At 47.6% G+C, this 16,943-nt stretch overlaps 1 protein-coding gene across 1 annotated transcript in view; it reads right to left on the reverse strand.

Annotated features, from left to right (window-relative positions):
- The window catches only part of LOC146856248 (uncharacterized), a 209,381-nt gene that overhangs the window by 165,144 nt on the left and 27,294 nt on the right, over window positions 1–16,943 (reverse strand). Inside the window, exon 2 of the mRNA XM_085654317.1 lies at window positions 15,621–15,702. Within this exon, the coding sequence (XP_085510443.1) occupies window positions 15,621–15,702 (82 nt within the window). The remainder of the gene's footprint in view (window positions 1–15,620; window positions 15,703–16,943) is intronic.

A 16,943-nucleotide genomic window follows, 5' to 3' on the forward strand; every position in this document is an offset into this window, starting at 1 on the left:
CTGCGTTCGCCAGGCGAGACCTAAAAACACCCCCCAGGGACCCAAAAACAGCCCCCACCCTAGCGGCCTACCGATGAAATGCCCAGTGGCCGCTATTGCCAGTATGACCCTGGCTCCACCCATGTCCACCAATCAGCCCTCCCCATCCGATCACCCTGCCATGCTGGCATCAATGAGGCCCTTGGTCACAACAGACCATACATTTTGGCCCCCCACAAAATGTTTGAGTACACACGATCTAAGCGCATGTTACGGCAAAAACTGCAAAACACAGGTCTCCAGCAGATTAAGGAGCCGGATAAGGCAGGCAGCCCTGGGTAAACTCAGACTACCAAAAAAAGCATTTGGAAAAAAGTGCAGGGGAATTGGTGAGAACAGAGCCGTCTACTCTATATATTTATGAATAGATAAAAATTAATGGTCTGATGGGCGGCATAAATCTTTCCTGCCTGTCATAACATCTGGAGAGGATGTGGGCCACTTCCGTTCATGTAAAGAAACCAGAACCACCATGTTCTAAAGTTGGAGTACACAGCGCCGGAAGAGCATGTTTCGTGATGCAGAACACAGGTACAGCTGGACCTCCCTAGGGTAACCCCAACCCACAAAAGCTGACCCCCGAGAACCGCAGCCGAAACGCCTCGTGTATGAGCAAGAAGACAAAGGCTGCCATTACTATGAAAGCATTAAGACCGCTCCAATTATTCCTCCATGAGGGACACCATTATCTTGTCAAATTTTAATCTTTCCAATAAGCAGTTATTTCTTCAAAAAAAAAAAAAAAAAAAAAAAGAAGTTAATTAAAAAAAAAGGGTGTACTGTTCAAGATCCAATGGCACCAATTGCGAGATTCAGCAGGAGTCAGAGCCCCAATCAGAGAGCTTTTGAGAAGGCTGCAGCCAATCAACTGCAACCCGACTCCGAAGAGGCGACTGTGCAATAAGAATTTATTGGGTTTGGAAATTGGCATGATGCTAGTTGGTGCTCACTGCCTTCTGGGATCAGTAGCTCAACACCACGGAGAGAACAGAATCTGGGCACTGGGAAAATATTAATGCGGGGATTCAGTTTCTAATACAGTGCCAACATAAAGTACCCTTCAAGGGTCATAACTATTTACTTTGGAGGTTTATGGTGTGCAAATGCAAGGTTTCAGTTACTTCATTGGACTTGCAGACAGATTATAACATCTGCATGAAACCGCTGCAGGACCTGGATGGCTTTACACAAACTCCAAATAAACAACTCAACATGAAAATAAACCCTTTTTAAGTAGGTTATGTATGCCTGAATCTTGGCGCAGAACTATTAACCGCTAAGTGACTTGTTCTTGAGCCGAACCTGCCCGGTCCTCCCCTGCGGTGCTTGGCCAACTGTGGCTTTCCACTAGCAGCAGCCAATCTGCCAGGGATGAAGGAACAGGGCACCACCACAAAAGGTAGAGTGGATAGATGGGTGGTCGGGTGTGTAGGTTTATGTAATACTAAAAACAGTAAAAGGTAGACGGGTAGGGCTAAGATCACCCCTCCTAGAGAACCCACGCTACACAGTGGCGTAGCTAGGGTGGTCCTTCTGTTGGGGGGCGGCAGAGGTGAGCAAGCCATGCCTGTTGTCCTTTCTCCCCCCCCCCCAAAGCACAATCCACCCCACCCCCCTGCTCTGGGTTGCAAGCTTAGGGGCTGCTTCGGAGGCGGTAGGTCTAGCTACGCCAAGGACGCTACAGCCAACATGCCATATTTTAGGAGACCGACAGTCTGTCCGACCGTGAACAACTACTGGCTTTAACAGCGCCCTCTCCTTTGGATATATATCAGGCCAGTCAACACGGACCTGTGGAGCAGCAATTCATGGAAATAAAGGGAAAATGGAAGCCTGCATAAAAGATATATGGAGACGCGCAATGGGGGTACCCTAAGCTCCCAGTCATCAGTGCTGTACCCACTGGGGTTAAAGCTACAATACTGCATCCTACACTTCTGAGCGGAAGCTTGCATTTTTGTCCCACTGCCTGTATGATGAGCTCCAATACCCACAATCCTTAGAACATCTGGACCATGCCACTGTCTCACCTGCCAAAGCAATTAAATAGCCTCTGAATTCAACACAGCACCACGCTAAAGTCTTCAAAATGGTCTTGCTAATCTAGCGCTCTGGTTTCACAGCCCAGGCCAGTCACCTTTAATGACAACGCTGTGGCTAACCCTAGATAGGTGTGCATCACCTTTGACTGAAAAATGTGGTTACATCAGACAAGTCAGGAAGGGGTGTGGAATTCCTATAGCCCAACTCCCAGGAAATGCTGAATGGAACAGGTAGGCCCAACCCACTGCAGCACAAACCCTTTGGCGTCCAGTTTACAGTACCACATTATGGATCAGGGAAGGGCATAGTCTGCAATAAAGGTAATATTTGTGTCCATCTGTTAGGGTTCGACCTTGTATTCATGGTTCATTAATGCAAACCCGTTATTAGGGTGAGAGCTCTAAGGAAATGTAAACGGGTACCACACTACTGACTGTGATTCCAGTGTAAAAATGTCTACACACATTTGCAAAGTTTAATATGAAGCTATATTCAATGCTTCCATAATGCACTCTAATTAGATGTAAACATCAGCAGTAGCTTGAAAGCAAACGTGATGATCCTTTACTTTCAAAATAAAATGTTCACAAAAACTAGAAAAAAAAAAGTTTTGCTAAAATAATTGTAGGTAACATTTCTTTGAATCATCATATAGTGAATGTGATGAAGCATGCCAGTATTTCTAAAAAAAAAAATTCATAAAATAAAAATCAGTGCAACCAGTTTCAACATGATAATAGGAAACATGAAAATAAACATTGTCAAATCCAATAGCTCCGATATTGGTAGTCAGCCTTTTGGTTTTGTCAATGCAGGTCTTGTTTTGATATGGTTTTTGTAAAACTTTATGGGAGATGTCAGGTCCTCACAACTATACCAAACATTGGCAAAAAGCAATAATATTTTGGTCTCAAAAAGCACACATTGCCACAGTAGTCCCTGGCACAGAGCACAACTATTTTGTATGCCAATATGCTCCTTGTGAAAGAGCGGAAGCCAGTCGATGGAGAGACAGGGAGAATTTTAATAAAAACCAAAAAGGTCTTGGTTAAGTCCGGGCCTTGTTATGGGCCCAATTCTTAAAGAAAGTTACAAAATTGCATTCATGGCTATGTCCTTGCATTATAGTGCAGATGTGCAGCTCTTATGAATTCACAAGAATGTAACAGAAGTAGGCCAGGAAATCGTACTCCTAGAAAATATTTAACTACTTTTCAGCACAAGAAAATATGCAAGTATAGATTTGTTCATGAGAAAATCTGTTGAGCTATTACAAGTTAACTTTCCCTCCAATAACTTTTTTCTCCAACCCTGGAAGCTGTTCAGCCATTGTCGGGAGTAAATTTCCACCAATTCTCAGCACGGGAAAAGATCAGAGAAGAGCTGGAGGAAACCCCTAAAACAATCAATTTAGTAGCTTTGCACAGACTCAAAAAGGCATTCCAACCTTGGAACTATTACTTAACACTACCTCCAGGCACCAGTATGCAATCTGCAGAAAGTAGGAAAAAGAAGGCAATTGCTAGAGTTCGAACCCTACTATAGTAGAAGCCCTAGCATAAATCAGAGCATTCATATAATGAGATTGCTGCCATAATTTGTCGCTGAATTACATGGCACCAAAGGGACAAGTGGATTTTTTAAGCAGGCAAGTAGATTTATGAAGCAACCTGTCCCATGGACAAGTAGATATTGTATTAAACTCCACACCCCTGCAGGAGGAGAAATAAAAGTTTTTACTGGAGTGTATCACAGGGGCGGCTCCTCCGTAAGGTCAGAGGAGTGCCACCCCACTGGTCAGTTAGTCAGCAAAAAATAAAATGATAATAAATCAATATTGTTTATTTTATTTTCCACTGACTGACTGAGCCAGGGAGTACTGGATGGGGCGGGCATGGCAGGGAGGAGGAGTGATGGACACTCTAAATTGTGCATATTGGTTTGGCCGGCCGTCGTAGGCCAGCCAAACAGACATGCGCACTTAGGTTTCTCCAACCCAACTGTGTTGACAGCTGGGTTAGAGAAAAGCTGCAGGCTCCCTGTACCCAACTAGCCCGCTCAGGCAAATCCCCACGCTGCTCTCATGCTTGGCATTGCATTAGAGCAGCATCTGGATTGGGTGGGGAGCCTGTGCTTTGTGTCCTAGTAACTGCCGGGAGGAGAGAAGCACAGAGGCGGCTGGCAGCGGCAGCTCAGGTACGTTTTTTAAAATGGATTAATATTCCCCCCCCTCCCCAACCATTTTAGTTCAGCGGTGGCCGTCACTGGTGTATCATTCTCAGGACAGTATAAACGTATAAAATCTATAATGGGTGCCAAGGAGGAGAGAGCCCTTCAAAGAAACAACTACCACCAAGTTTACAAGTGATGGGGCCACTATGGAACCTCCTCCCCCGAGTGGGACCTTTCTTTACGGATCGCACCGCCTGCATTAGATAATGGCTCATCATTGGTGGGCTGCTAGTACTGTTTCACATCTCAGTGCATACGAAAACCTTTTCTTACCCTTTCACCCACAACGCAAGATAACCTTGCCAGCAGATGTGCAAGCGTTGATGCGCCTTTGCATGGGCTGTCAGCAAAGCACTGCAGAGTCTCGGAAGGCCACTGAGGACCTGCTGCATTCTTGGATTGAGGCTCACCCCTGGATCATAGGATGGTGGCTGTGTTCTCCCTCTGCGGGTGGGCAGAAAAGTCGGCCTTGATCAGAGCTTGGTCACAGTCTCCTACAATCCATGTCACACAGGCTACAACCCCTTCTGAGCCCTGTTTAAATCTAGGAAGTTTCAAAACCTTTCAGGTTGGGATGCCACTGGCATGCTTAAATTGCACTCTCAACAATAAGGAGCCAAGGGGGTCTAAGGGCAGGTCTCCCCCCTCTCATAACCATACATCAAAAAGAGACCTACCCCGGTAGATTTGTCTATCAGCACCATCAAGGGTGATGTCTGTCAGCATACCTGAACCTTTGGTATGTGTGGATGTATGTGATATCATAGAAACCTGGACTGCTTGCCCAGCGGCCGCGGAATCACGTTTCTCGTCAGCCTTGCAATCCGGACGTGGCTCATCCTCCATCCAATGCTGACAGACATCACCCTTGATGGTGCTGATAGACAAATCGCTGGTCTGAACTAGCGACGCAGAGAGGCCAGTCGACCCTAGCCCTGAAGAAGTTGCCGCTAAATCTTATCAGGCAGCGAAACATGTTGGTTTTAATGAGCAGTTACACAGCATAGAATAAAGTTTCACATAGCCAGTGTAGCACTGCTCGGTTTTAATCGGAGCGACTTGGGTCCTGATCAGACTCAGTCTTCCTGCTTTTGGGTCGACACTCCCCTTCTTTTCTTTGAATATAGACACACATTACGATATGAGTTTCTACTAGACACTAGTCATTAGGATCAGTATGAGGTTTCCAGCACTCCTCCTTTTCTGTTTTGGCGGCAGCAGCCTATGATGAGAACGTGAGGTAGTAGGCGAGTACCTGTCTACACAACCTCGTTGGGGCTACTTCCGTGAGGCACTGCCTGCCCTTCACATTTTTTCCTGTTCTTTATGCTTTTACATTAGCAGTTCTTCATAGCACACTATTTAAGGGAAACACGTAGACACATAGGAGTCTTCATTCACACAGACTGTAACAATAGATGCGGTTGGTGAATGGATTGGATTGCCGCTTACGTGGCAAAAACACAAGAGGTTTGAATGAGCCAGGGGCATTGATAATTGGGTGCTCTTAGTGCTAATAAATACAAAAATTAAAATTTCTCTTCCGGGGTAGGTCTCTTTTTGATGTATGCTTAAATTGCAGCCAAATAATCACAATATGTGTTTTTTAACTAGGTCAGAGGTCATCAGCCGGAGCCCCCACACTGTCTAGGTGTTACTTCCCACCACAAAGTCTTCCTAACCAAGAAGTGGAGTGGTGAAGGGGCGGCCGTCCCGGGGCGTACACCCTCTACCGGAGCCCCTCTGGGGCTGAAATCTTTACTTTTGCACCAGGAAAGCACCGGATCTCCCAGCAAAGGTTGCAGTGGCTGAAATTCCCTTCACTTCTACAGCAGTTTCACTCACATTTAAACTCCAAGCCAGGTGCCTTCAAAAGGCAGCAATAGGAATCTAATTTTACTTTTTACAGGTGACTTATGACAAATGTAGTCGCCTGTAATAAAGAAAGGATGTATCCACTCAACTGTAATCACGTATTACAGTTGAGTTCCGACATCATAATGCCTGGTGCCAGAGACCGCAGCAAAAGGGGAAAAACAGGAAACATAATTAAAGCTGCAGCGAAATGAGACCTGGCTTTTCCTGTTCTACAATCTTTTTCTAGATGAACAATGATCAGCAGAAAAGAGACATTTATTGCAACCTATTTATTTTTGCACACTTTAAACGCCACTTGCTTTTACACTTTGAACCACAGTATTTTACTTTTTTTTCTGACAATAAACTGATAATCATGTATTTTGCAATAAATATTGCATTTTTTTAGGTGTGTTTAATGCTGTAATACAGATTTTACATTTATTCTTCATGTTTGCAAACAATCTCTTTCATATGATAGATCAACACGCCAAGGACTCAAGTGGTCTGTCGGAAGGGTGATGGTGTGACCACGTATTATAATGAACAAAGTACCCCCTGCAGTACATCTCAACAGGATATTGCAAGTCACCTTGGAGTTCCATGACCCTTTAAAAGAAATTGGCCTTCGCCTGGTTTGTTTAAATGCTCCCAATAACTCAGTGACTTGAAATATCCTTAAAATGTACAGCAGGGAGTACTTTATTTCATATTAATTACACTACATTTCTGAAACAATCCGAGACGCGGCCATTACACTTAAGCTGCAAGGTGGTTGTTGGAAGCAAATTTATGTTGAGGCTAGCTGTGACAGCAACTAAAAACACAGAGCCCGCCCCGTGGTCAATGAATGCCCAGGGCCGGTGGTGTGATTTGTTGTCCTGCTTGAGCTTGGCCTCCTGTCACTACAGCCCGGAAGTCCTCCCTGGTGCCTCGGCCTGCTCACTGCGGTCACTGGTAACTCCGTGTGCTCAGATTCCCCTTGGCATCAGATGTCCTTGGCGTGGAGGCCGCCCGCGCGAGCTTTCCACGCACCGGACCGTGCAGGAGCCTCCTTGGGTTTCGCAATGCTCTCTTCCCATGGGAGCGGCTCGCGCTCCAGCACTTTGGGTGATTCACCTGCTGCGGGGGCGGGGCTCCCCCGGGCACATCCACCTGTTGCCGCACAGGAGTCATGAGGAGAGGTGCAACCTGCTGTAATCTGTCCGCACCTGACTGCCAGGCTCCGATTCTTCCCCTCCACTGGAGCTGAAAGCGCCAACAGTACGAACGGGGCCCGCCCTGCCCCGCGGCGCTGCCGACAAAGCCGCGTCCCCGCCACCGTGGTGTGTGGGAGCGCCGAGGCCCAGGGCTTCCACGGGGATTGGGTGCTGCTCCCATGCGTGGGGCATGTAACGCCACCCGGGGGGTTTGTGGGAACACCGTCCGCAGCCCGCGCACCCAGAATAGGTCGGCTAGAACCCCACAAAGGCTTCAGGGGTTCTGCTTGAGGTCAGGGGTCGCACAGCAGGGGGTGCTGCAGGTCGAAACTAGGGTACATGTATAGAGTGCGCAAAGGGGTTTTAGATACGAAGCGGCAGGGGACGAGTGAGGCAGAGCAGGGCGAGATGGCAGCAGTGACGTATCACAAAATGGCGGGCCCCGCTGCAGAATGGATTGAGGCTCACCCACAACCCGATGCCTCCTTTATCAGATATTTACTGGCTAAAAGGGGTCCCAGGGGGAAAGGGGGGGGGGGGGGTTTGGAAGTTCAGCCCTCACCACTACCCCCCTCCAATCGCCGCAGGGGCTTGCATTACAGAAAACCTAGGGGGGGGGGGGGGGGGTTATGTGTGCTAGAAAGGGGGTACATGCATCAGAAACAACCAATTTCTTTTTTTTGGGGCAGGAAGAAGGGTTGAAAGCTTGCAGCCCTCCATGGGTAAATGTGCCCGGCAAGCTTCAGAAAATACATCGGCCTCTCCACGCCCCCCCCGCAAGGCCATGCTTCTTGCCTTTGTTCCCCCGGCCTCCCCGACACGGCGCAGCGCCCCTTGGCGCCTCGTCTCCTTCCCAATCACAGGGCCATGAAAGAGCGTCGCGCAGGGCCGAGCAGCACACGCCCTGGGACCGGCCTCCCGTTCCCACATTACTCACTGAATAAATTACACACCAAGACCGAGCGAGGGAACCACGTCCAACTGCGCTCCTTCTAGAGGGGGTGGGGAGCTGCGGGTCCGTTCTTGGACTAGGCACAACGGAGCAGCGGGGCACAAGCTGGGCAACCACACTCCAGGATGAGACCGTGGCCAGCTGGCATCATCATGGATTCACTACCGGGGGCTCGCAGATGATCCCCCCCCCCCCCCCCGGACGGGGGGACTGGGGGCTTCCACACTTCACAACTACGAGAAGGACATCAATAGTGCGTGCCAGTAGTAAAGCGGGCTTTGGTACCTGCACACTAGAGGCGTCGTTACTACTCCAGCCTGTGTCCGCGTGCTATAGGAGGGCCATTACTGGGTGGTTCTTATGCGCTAGAGCAACACCCTCAGAGATTATTAGAGCGCCCTCATGCAGGCACAGTGGAAGTGTATTAATATCACAGAGAGCGCTCGAGTTAGCACACTAGAGGCATCTTTACTACTGCAGCCTGTGTCACCGTGCTAGAGGAGCGCCACTACTGGAGGGTTCTTGTGCGAGAGAGGTCTCTAATATAATTGAGCACTCATGCAAGCACCATAGAAGTTTATTAATATCACAGGGAGCGCTTGAGTTAGCACACTAGATGCATTGTTACTACTCCAGCCTGTCAGCGTGCTATAGGAGGGCCATTAATGGAGTGTTGTTGTGCGATAGAGCACCACCATTATTAAAGATTAGTAGCGACCCCCCAAGCAGGCACAATAGAAGTGTATTAATATCATAGGCAGCGCTTGAGTTAGCACCCTGTAGGCACTGTTACTACTCAAGCCGGTGTCAGCGTGCTATAGGAGGGCCATTAATGGAGTGTTGTGGTGGGATAGATTTCCACCATTATTAGAGCGCCCTCATGCAAGCACAATGGAAGTGTATTAATATCACAGGGAGCGCCTGAGTTAGCACACTAGAGGAATCATTACTAATCCAGCCCGTGTCAGGGTGCTAGCGGAGCGCCACTACTGGAGGGTTCTTGTGCACCAGAGGTCTCAATTATTACAGAGCATTATCATGCGAGCACAATAGAAGTGCATAAATATTCAAGAGAGCGCTTGAGTTAGCACACTAGAGACATCGTTACTACTTCAGCTGGTGTCAGCGTGCTATGAGTGCCAATAATGAAGTGTTCTTGTGAGATGGAGAACCATAATTATTAGTGATTATTAGAGCGCCCTCATGCAAGCGCAACGGAAGTATATCAATATCACAAGGAGCGCTTGAGTTAGCACACTAGAGGTATGACCACATTAGTGTCCTCACCCTAGTATGCCACCGGTGTGGCATTACTACCGAAAGTTTGTTTTAGCATGCAACAACATACCATTATTACCAAGGCCTTGCGTGTTAGCTCGCCAGAGCCATGCTATTACTACAAAGTGCTCATGTTCGCATGCTAGATGTGTGTTATTACTATACAGCGCTTGTGTTGTTATAGTAGAAACATGCTCTTGCTATAAAGAGCGCTCAATACTAGGAGGCTAGATGTACCCCATTCCTGCAGGAAATGGGTACAAGCATGTAGTAGACATGCATAGCGTGCTCTCGTTCTAACACACTGGAGAAAGATCAGGGCCGGGCTCTCAGACTGTACGCGCACCAGGACTACAGATAGGCTCTCGCTGGATGGCACGCTCGGCGGTATCGCCTCATCAATATTCCACATTAGCATGCTAGACATATGCGGTTACTACCGGAGGAGTGTTGGCATGCAAGAGACATGACCCTGTTCTAGACTCGTCTGGGACTAGTGTGCTAGAGTCATGACATTATTACAATGGGCCCATGCTAGCATGCCAGCGGTGTCATACATGCAAGTTGGACTCCAACGCTAGAGAATGCTACCGCAGCATCATCCTTCCTTTTGGATCCTTCTGCACTTTTGCTCCGACTGGAAAATTAGACACAGGCGTTAAGCCTTCTAGAAACTTCTACGACACTCTAAAGATGCGTTTTGTGTAGGAAAATGTATGTCACTCATTGGCTTGTCCTGTCCAACGAACATGAGGTAGAAGAAATGAGTCCACAAGCCTAGTGTGTCCGTAGAGCCAGGGAGCAGAGGTAGGAAAGACCTCTGTGTAGACACCACTTGACGCTATAGAGGTGCAATATCTCTTCGGGCAACAGTGTGCAGATGACCCACACGGGCAATTTTGCAGTGCCAAATGGGACCACCAAGGGAAAAAAAGAACAGAGCTGGCGAAAACTCAAGGCACCAGAAAGTTCTTCCAACATATCCTTGTTCAAACCAAATTCACTCCGAAAGCGACGCCCAGGATGCAGTTATGAGACTTCCTGAGCCAAACTAGGGTAGAAATATTACACAAACATTGTGCAGCCCTAGACTAAGACTTAATAGACATTAAGCACTGAAAATAAGATTAACAAAACCAAATACGGTCTTAAACCCACAGAAGAAGAAGAGGGCTAGTGAGGAAAGAAACACCTGGACAGGAGACACTCACGGCCCATGGGATTCTAGAGGCTTGATCTCCCAATGGTAAGGAGTGCAACAAGTGGGTTGATCTGCACATACTTTAATTTTAGAAAAACTGTTTGCCTACTTTCATGAAAATACAACCGTCTTGGGATTGTAAATGCTGAGAGTTGAAATGCTTTTGCAGAAGTATAAGTCAGGGAGTCTCCTGTGCTAGGACACTGAGGGAGGGGCAGACAGCTAAACAAGTCTTCTTGCCAGGGTGACTGGTTCCCTGAAAAGATGTAAATGTTCACAACTGGTTAATCTGCAAATGTAAAGGGTGCCTGAAAGCCGGTGTTGGCCATAAATTGATGGAATCACTTTAAGCTTCCTGATGACAGATGTAATCTTTTTACGAGTTATTGTAAGGGAGCTACCAGCTAACCCGTGAGGGGTGTGCTTTTAAAAGACCGTTATAAAAAAAAAGAAAATGCACTAGGAAGCACTTTGTCTTAAACCGTATACACATTTTGTAGCAGCATATCTCATACTGTGTGTATTGGAAGTTTAAATTCACAGTGCTTTCTGTCACAGACAGACCATGTAGCACTAAACATACACAAGTCACTATTCTCCACTGCACCAATGAGGGTTCATTTCCGTGGCTCTCTAGTTACACCAGCGGCGGCTCCTCTGCTATGGAGGAGGTCGCCCCACTGCTTTCAAGCAGTGCGAGAAGACGAAACAAGATGATAACATTTTATGTTTGTGCTGCTTTGCGGGCGGGCAGGAGTGGTTTGCCCGCTCCTAAATGCGCAATGCCTGTTTGGTCGTCCCTCTCTGGCCGTCCAAACCAGTCATGTGCACTTTCCCTATTCTCCATGCAGGCTGTAAACATGCCGCCGCCACCTCCACCACCACATGCAGACCTCAGCAGTGCATTAACAGAGGGTTCATAATGTACTATGGCGCATTTCCCACTGGTTAACGTACTTGCATTTAATTTTCATTTTAAGCTGTGGTATTTTATATGTAGTTACCTGAAGGTGAAAGACAGAAAAAGTTATAAAATATTTTTTTTTTTTAGCCACACCTTTAACCACGCCCCAAAACTCACTCACCCCACCCCATTGCATGCAGAATCACAGTTCACATAAAGCAGCCACTGCTCGAGCAGGCTTGTACCAAACTCCAGGACTTCTTCTGTATCATGACTTTAGGAGGAGAGGAAAAAAAAAGGAAGAAACCTGGCCTGAGGAGGAAGGAGAGCAAGGGGTTAAGAAAGGAGGTTTAAAGAGGCTGGGCTTCAAAAAAGTGGCCAGGCACGGCAGAGCACACCACCACCATATCATAGAAATTTTATAAACTGCGCCCGAGAGCACAGACAGGAAACAGCTGCAGCGAGGTCAGCTATTGTGGAAAGAGGGAAAGTCCTGCTGAGGTCACCGGAAGTAGGCCACAGAGAAAGATGTTATGCAGACTTCCGGAGTCTGCAGAGAATGTTTTCATTTCAGAAGAATAAGACACGATCCCCGTTCACAAATATCCAGACATTACACAGAACCCCCGCTGACAAAGCCCTTGAGCGAGGCTGCATGGAAGTGTGTGCCAACTCCTGCAAATCCCCGACTCACGGGGCAAGCTCACGGGAGGGCCTCACAGCGCTGGGGTGTACTGAAAATAAACACTACACGCATGTAAAGTACTCCACGGAGACACGCCACACGTGCCAGCTCTCCTGCAGAAAGTTGCCCCCGCGCAGAAACAGCTCCTCATACATTTAGCCCCTCGGAACCAGCATAGCTCCTCGTAGCTTTAATCTGATCTGGGTCCAACCCAGGGCTGGACTGGGAACCCAAAGCAGCCCTGGCAATTTTGTCAGACCAGCCCCCTGGGGGTAGAGGGGTGGCAAGTGTAAAGCACTGCTGCTTTTGTTGCAGGAGACCAATATTGCAGCACTGCCACAAAACTGGCCCCAGTAACAAAACAGGCCCCTGCCACTACAAACTGACCCGCACCTTTCCAGCCTCCAGGAGAAATGCCCGATGCCCAGCATGGCCAGTCAGGCCCTGGTCCAACCCAGTGGACGAGAACAGGGCCATATGATTTCACAGCAGTTTGCCGGTTGTGTGGTGATTTCAGGCTTTGTACGTTAGTTTAACCTAACTCTTAGGGTGTGGGGCCAAGCACTGGCCACTATGGTCAGAGAGGGCTTATCAAAAGGAGCTCCCGGGGTAGGGGGCCACCACGAACAAAACCAGACAGTAGGCACTGTACAGAATCACCAGGGTGGGACTGGAGTGGGACAGAAAATAGGACGGGATACTAAATTAAAATTGGCCCCATTCGCAAATCAGAAAGCTAAAAAAAAGTGGCTCACATTTGCAAAACCGGGCCATTATAAACTTGTAAAGACACGCTGCATAAGTGTTTTGCAAAAGACACATTTTTGCAAGGCATGGGTGAGTGTATGCATTTGAGCTTGCTGAAGGCAATGATTGTGGAAACAGCAGATACATCAGCAGAAAAAAAACTGGCCAACCACACCGTAAAACAGGCCCATAAACTGCCCAAAAAACCAGCCCATACCCAGATCAGACCAGCCCTTCGGGCACTGCCCGGATACCCTCTAGGCAAGTCCGACTCACAGTCACACAGGTGAGCGGTTAAAAATCACAAATGCCATCTCAAAATAAAAAGCCAGAAACAAAGTCATACACCACAACAGAGTTACAGAACCCATATCACCGTGAACAACTGATACATTTAGACACTCCTAAACAAACAGTGGTAGGTGCTGGATATGGTCAAACCAGCCCAGGGAAAATTTTAAAAGTGTAATTTCAGCTTTTCAATAAAAAACAAATTTGGCAAGGGTTCTGAAAAAGCACACTTGGCTCCAAGTCTTAAAGGGGCCATCCAATGAAAAGAAAAAAAAAAGTTCTTTACCCAGTGCAGCATCTCCATCACCCACAATAAGTCGACATGCATTGTGTCATCAACGATCATTCCGCAGATGGCCCCTTTAAGCCATAGTAAGTGTCCAGGGGACTGTGCACTAAAGAGGGGTTCAGCGGAAGACTGTAAGCAGTCCTTCAATAACCTAGGTTTGAACCACCACCAGGGTGCCCCCAAAACAAATGCAGACGTCAAAACAACAAAGCTTTCACCACCACCCCCGCCCCAAAATACACACCTTTCTAGGGGTGGGGGTGCCCAGACAAAAAGTGGGATGGACAGACACCCCTGTGTGGTGCAGTCATAGACAAGTAGCATTGCAAGGCGTTGGTTTCAGGACTCTAGGGGTGACATCAAACACACCTGGGACTGCTAGATTGCCCAAATAAACTCGGAGAGGTGCATCCCCTTAGACATAGTCATCAGGAGCTGGTGCAACGAATTGGTGTATGTGGGTTGGACAACGACTTCATCTCCCACACTGCACGGTGTGTGAAATGCCATGACGGAAAACAATGTTTTGGCACCTACGGAGTATGTTGACATTGTGGACCACTGCAGATGGAACAAAACAAACATGCGACAACGTAAGCTGTGCTCAGTCCTCAGATACTTTCGTTAGCCTCGGATTACTTTTTCCAGCAGACAGGACAGTTCCAATGGAATAAATATTTATGCTGCAACACGAGAAAGTGAAGTCCTCTTGAATCACTTTGAAAAACCACACGAGGATTCGTGAGGCAAGTCAGGCAAAGCATAAAATTACACAGGATATTACATCAAATGCCTGGCTCCAAAAGGTTTTATTCCAAGGCAGGACTTCCTTTTCATCACGTGACACATTAGAACGGCACAATAGCTAAACAGGACACTTGCATGCCTCCGGAGTCTACCAGCACAAAGCCCACGATTTCAAAGCCAAGTCCCTTGTTATATTTACAAAAGATGGACATAAAACCTCAAGTAACATTGAGCCAAACAAAAAGGATTATTGTACCCCTGATTTACAGAAAATATGCATACAAACCTTTTACCCAACAAAGGTGTATGAGAAAAAAGTAACCTGCAATCAAAGGCCACAGAAATGCACATATGAACAAGTGGATAACAAAGCAGTGACTTCAATACCCTGCCACAGTCGCAGCGCTCGCCACAGCCCCACGCAAGGCTTGTTCAGAGACATGGCCCAGCCAGAACTCAAGCACAGCTCGTCTCTTCCTTAATGGTTGGACCCCACTTGAGAAACCCAATGCCCAAATGTACCCCCCACCCCAGCACATCTCCATGGCTGTATCATTTCAACCAGTGACGAGGCTTGGAGGCCCTCGGGCCAGCACAACCACATTTTACTGGAAGTTCCCACCAAAACAAAAAGCACAATTCTAGTATGATAATAATGCATGCAGCTTAACCCAGAATCAGTCACATCTGTCGCCATCAAGGTTTCCAGCAGCTCATTGAATTAGTGCCGAGAAGATACCTGGTGCCTACAGCACGCTATAAACCATAACATGGCCAGGGATTCCATAAGAATAGGATGCCTTTGTCTACTACAAAGCGGAGGATAAACAGGTGGCCCTGCTTGCACCTTCCAGAGAGGGCGATCATCCCATTAAGCACCTTGGTGGTTTAAGATCAAGGATAGAAGGCCATGCTATACAATGCCATCCTTGGCCACCCTAAGACGGATGCAGGAGACATCTCCAGTTTTGGCACACCTAAACTCCTTGCCAATGCCCTGGAGGGCAGCAGAATGCAAGCGGTCCATCTACAAGAAAACATCCTCACACCAGAGCCACATTTTACAAGGTGGGCATGGGGACATTACCCAGATATATCTGCTTTTGCACGCATAGGAGTGCTATAAGAAAAACAAAATGTCTGAAGTTACACTTACACGCAGGATGCGGATCCGTTGGAGTACATGGTACACTTGCCGCCATTCTCGCAGGGCCGGTTACTGTCCAAGCATTGCAGACCTGGAGAGGTAAAGAAAGCAGGTGAGCAGGGCGTACATCACAAGCTCTAGTGTCGTTTTAGTATTTTCCCATTACAAACTTTGCCTCGTGTCCGAGGCCTGGAAAGACCACCCCCTGCACATCAGAGCCTCCTCATCTGTGCTGAAGCTGAAAAACCTGGCCCATTACCTAGACCCAAGACTCGGCCAGAACAGCATCCTCCTTAGCTAGCGCCTGGATACCCTCCCACACGAGGCGCATGCTCTATAGTCATAACATAACAAGCACGTGTCAAAATCCATATAGTTACGGAGGACTGGCCTGTCCTTAACCCCAAAACCAGTCCAGCAATGTGTGTGAAGGCCCTAACATCTCGAGGGGTTTTGCTTTACCGCTTCTTTAGTTTACTTCTGGAGACACTAGGCATAGGCTGATGCTATACACAATGTCTACACCACCTGGTGCACATAGACCCCAGTCTAGAGGGAAGCCCTACAAAGCAAATGTAGACCAAACCTGCAAGGCTGGTGACACTGACACACACGAACACCTACCTGGGTTTTCTAGGTTGTCATTACCATGGGGTTCCCTCACCAGGATTGGGACAAAGTAGACCTAGGCAACAAAATAAAAGTGTCACCCAGTACAGAATCAGACAGCTAAAAATGTGGCCCATGTTAGCCAATCGGGGCGGTTTTGATCTTGTAAAGAGACGCTGTAGAAGTGCCTTGCAAGGTAACAATGGCTACATTGATTTAAGCTTAATGTTGCCAATGTTTGCTTTAATATCCGAGAAATATGGAGTTAAAACCAGCCCAATAGACAATAAAACAGGCCCACAAACACTACAGCCCATATGCGGACCAGTCAGACCGGCTCGTCTGGCACCAACCCATTGCCCTATATGCTAGTCCGACCCTGGCCAAAACTGCATTCAGCCCACTCAGTGGCGTAACAAAACTTGAGGGGGCCCGTGAAAAGTACATGGAGGAAGGCTCGCTCCCCCTGGACCCCGTCTGGAGATCCCAGGCAAGTGGCCCACAGCCCATTCACAGTGCCAGAGCGCTGAGCCGACCACTGCCAATGGCCAAAAGCTTTTCTCAGTGGGTGAATGTTTAAAAGATTTCACAGAAAAAAATAAGAAGGTTGAAATGAACTTCTAGTTCGGTATGATAAAAATATCTTACCTTACATTAAAAAACACACTTGAAATTCACTGAAACAACAAAGGTCAAAATGACGTTCTAGTTAAGATTTTGAAA

Source organism: Triturus cristatus, chromosome 4_1 (assembly GCF_964204655.1).
Source record: "Triturus cristatus chromosome 4_1, aTriCri1.1, whole genome shotgun sequence".
Lineage (NCBI taxonomy): Eukaryota > Metazoa > Chordata > Amphibia > Caudata > Salamandridae > Triturus > Triturus cristatus.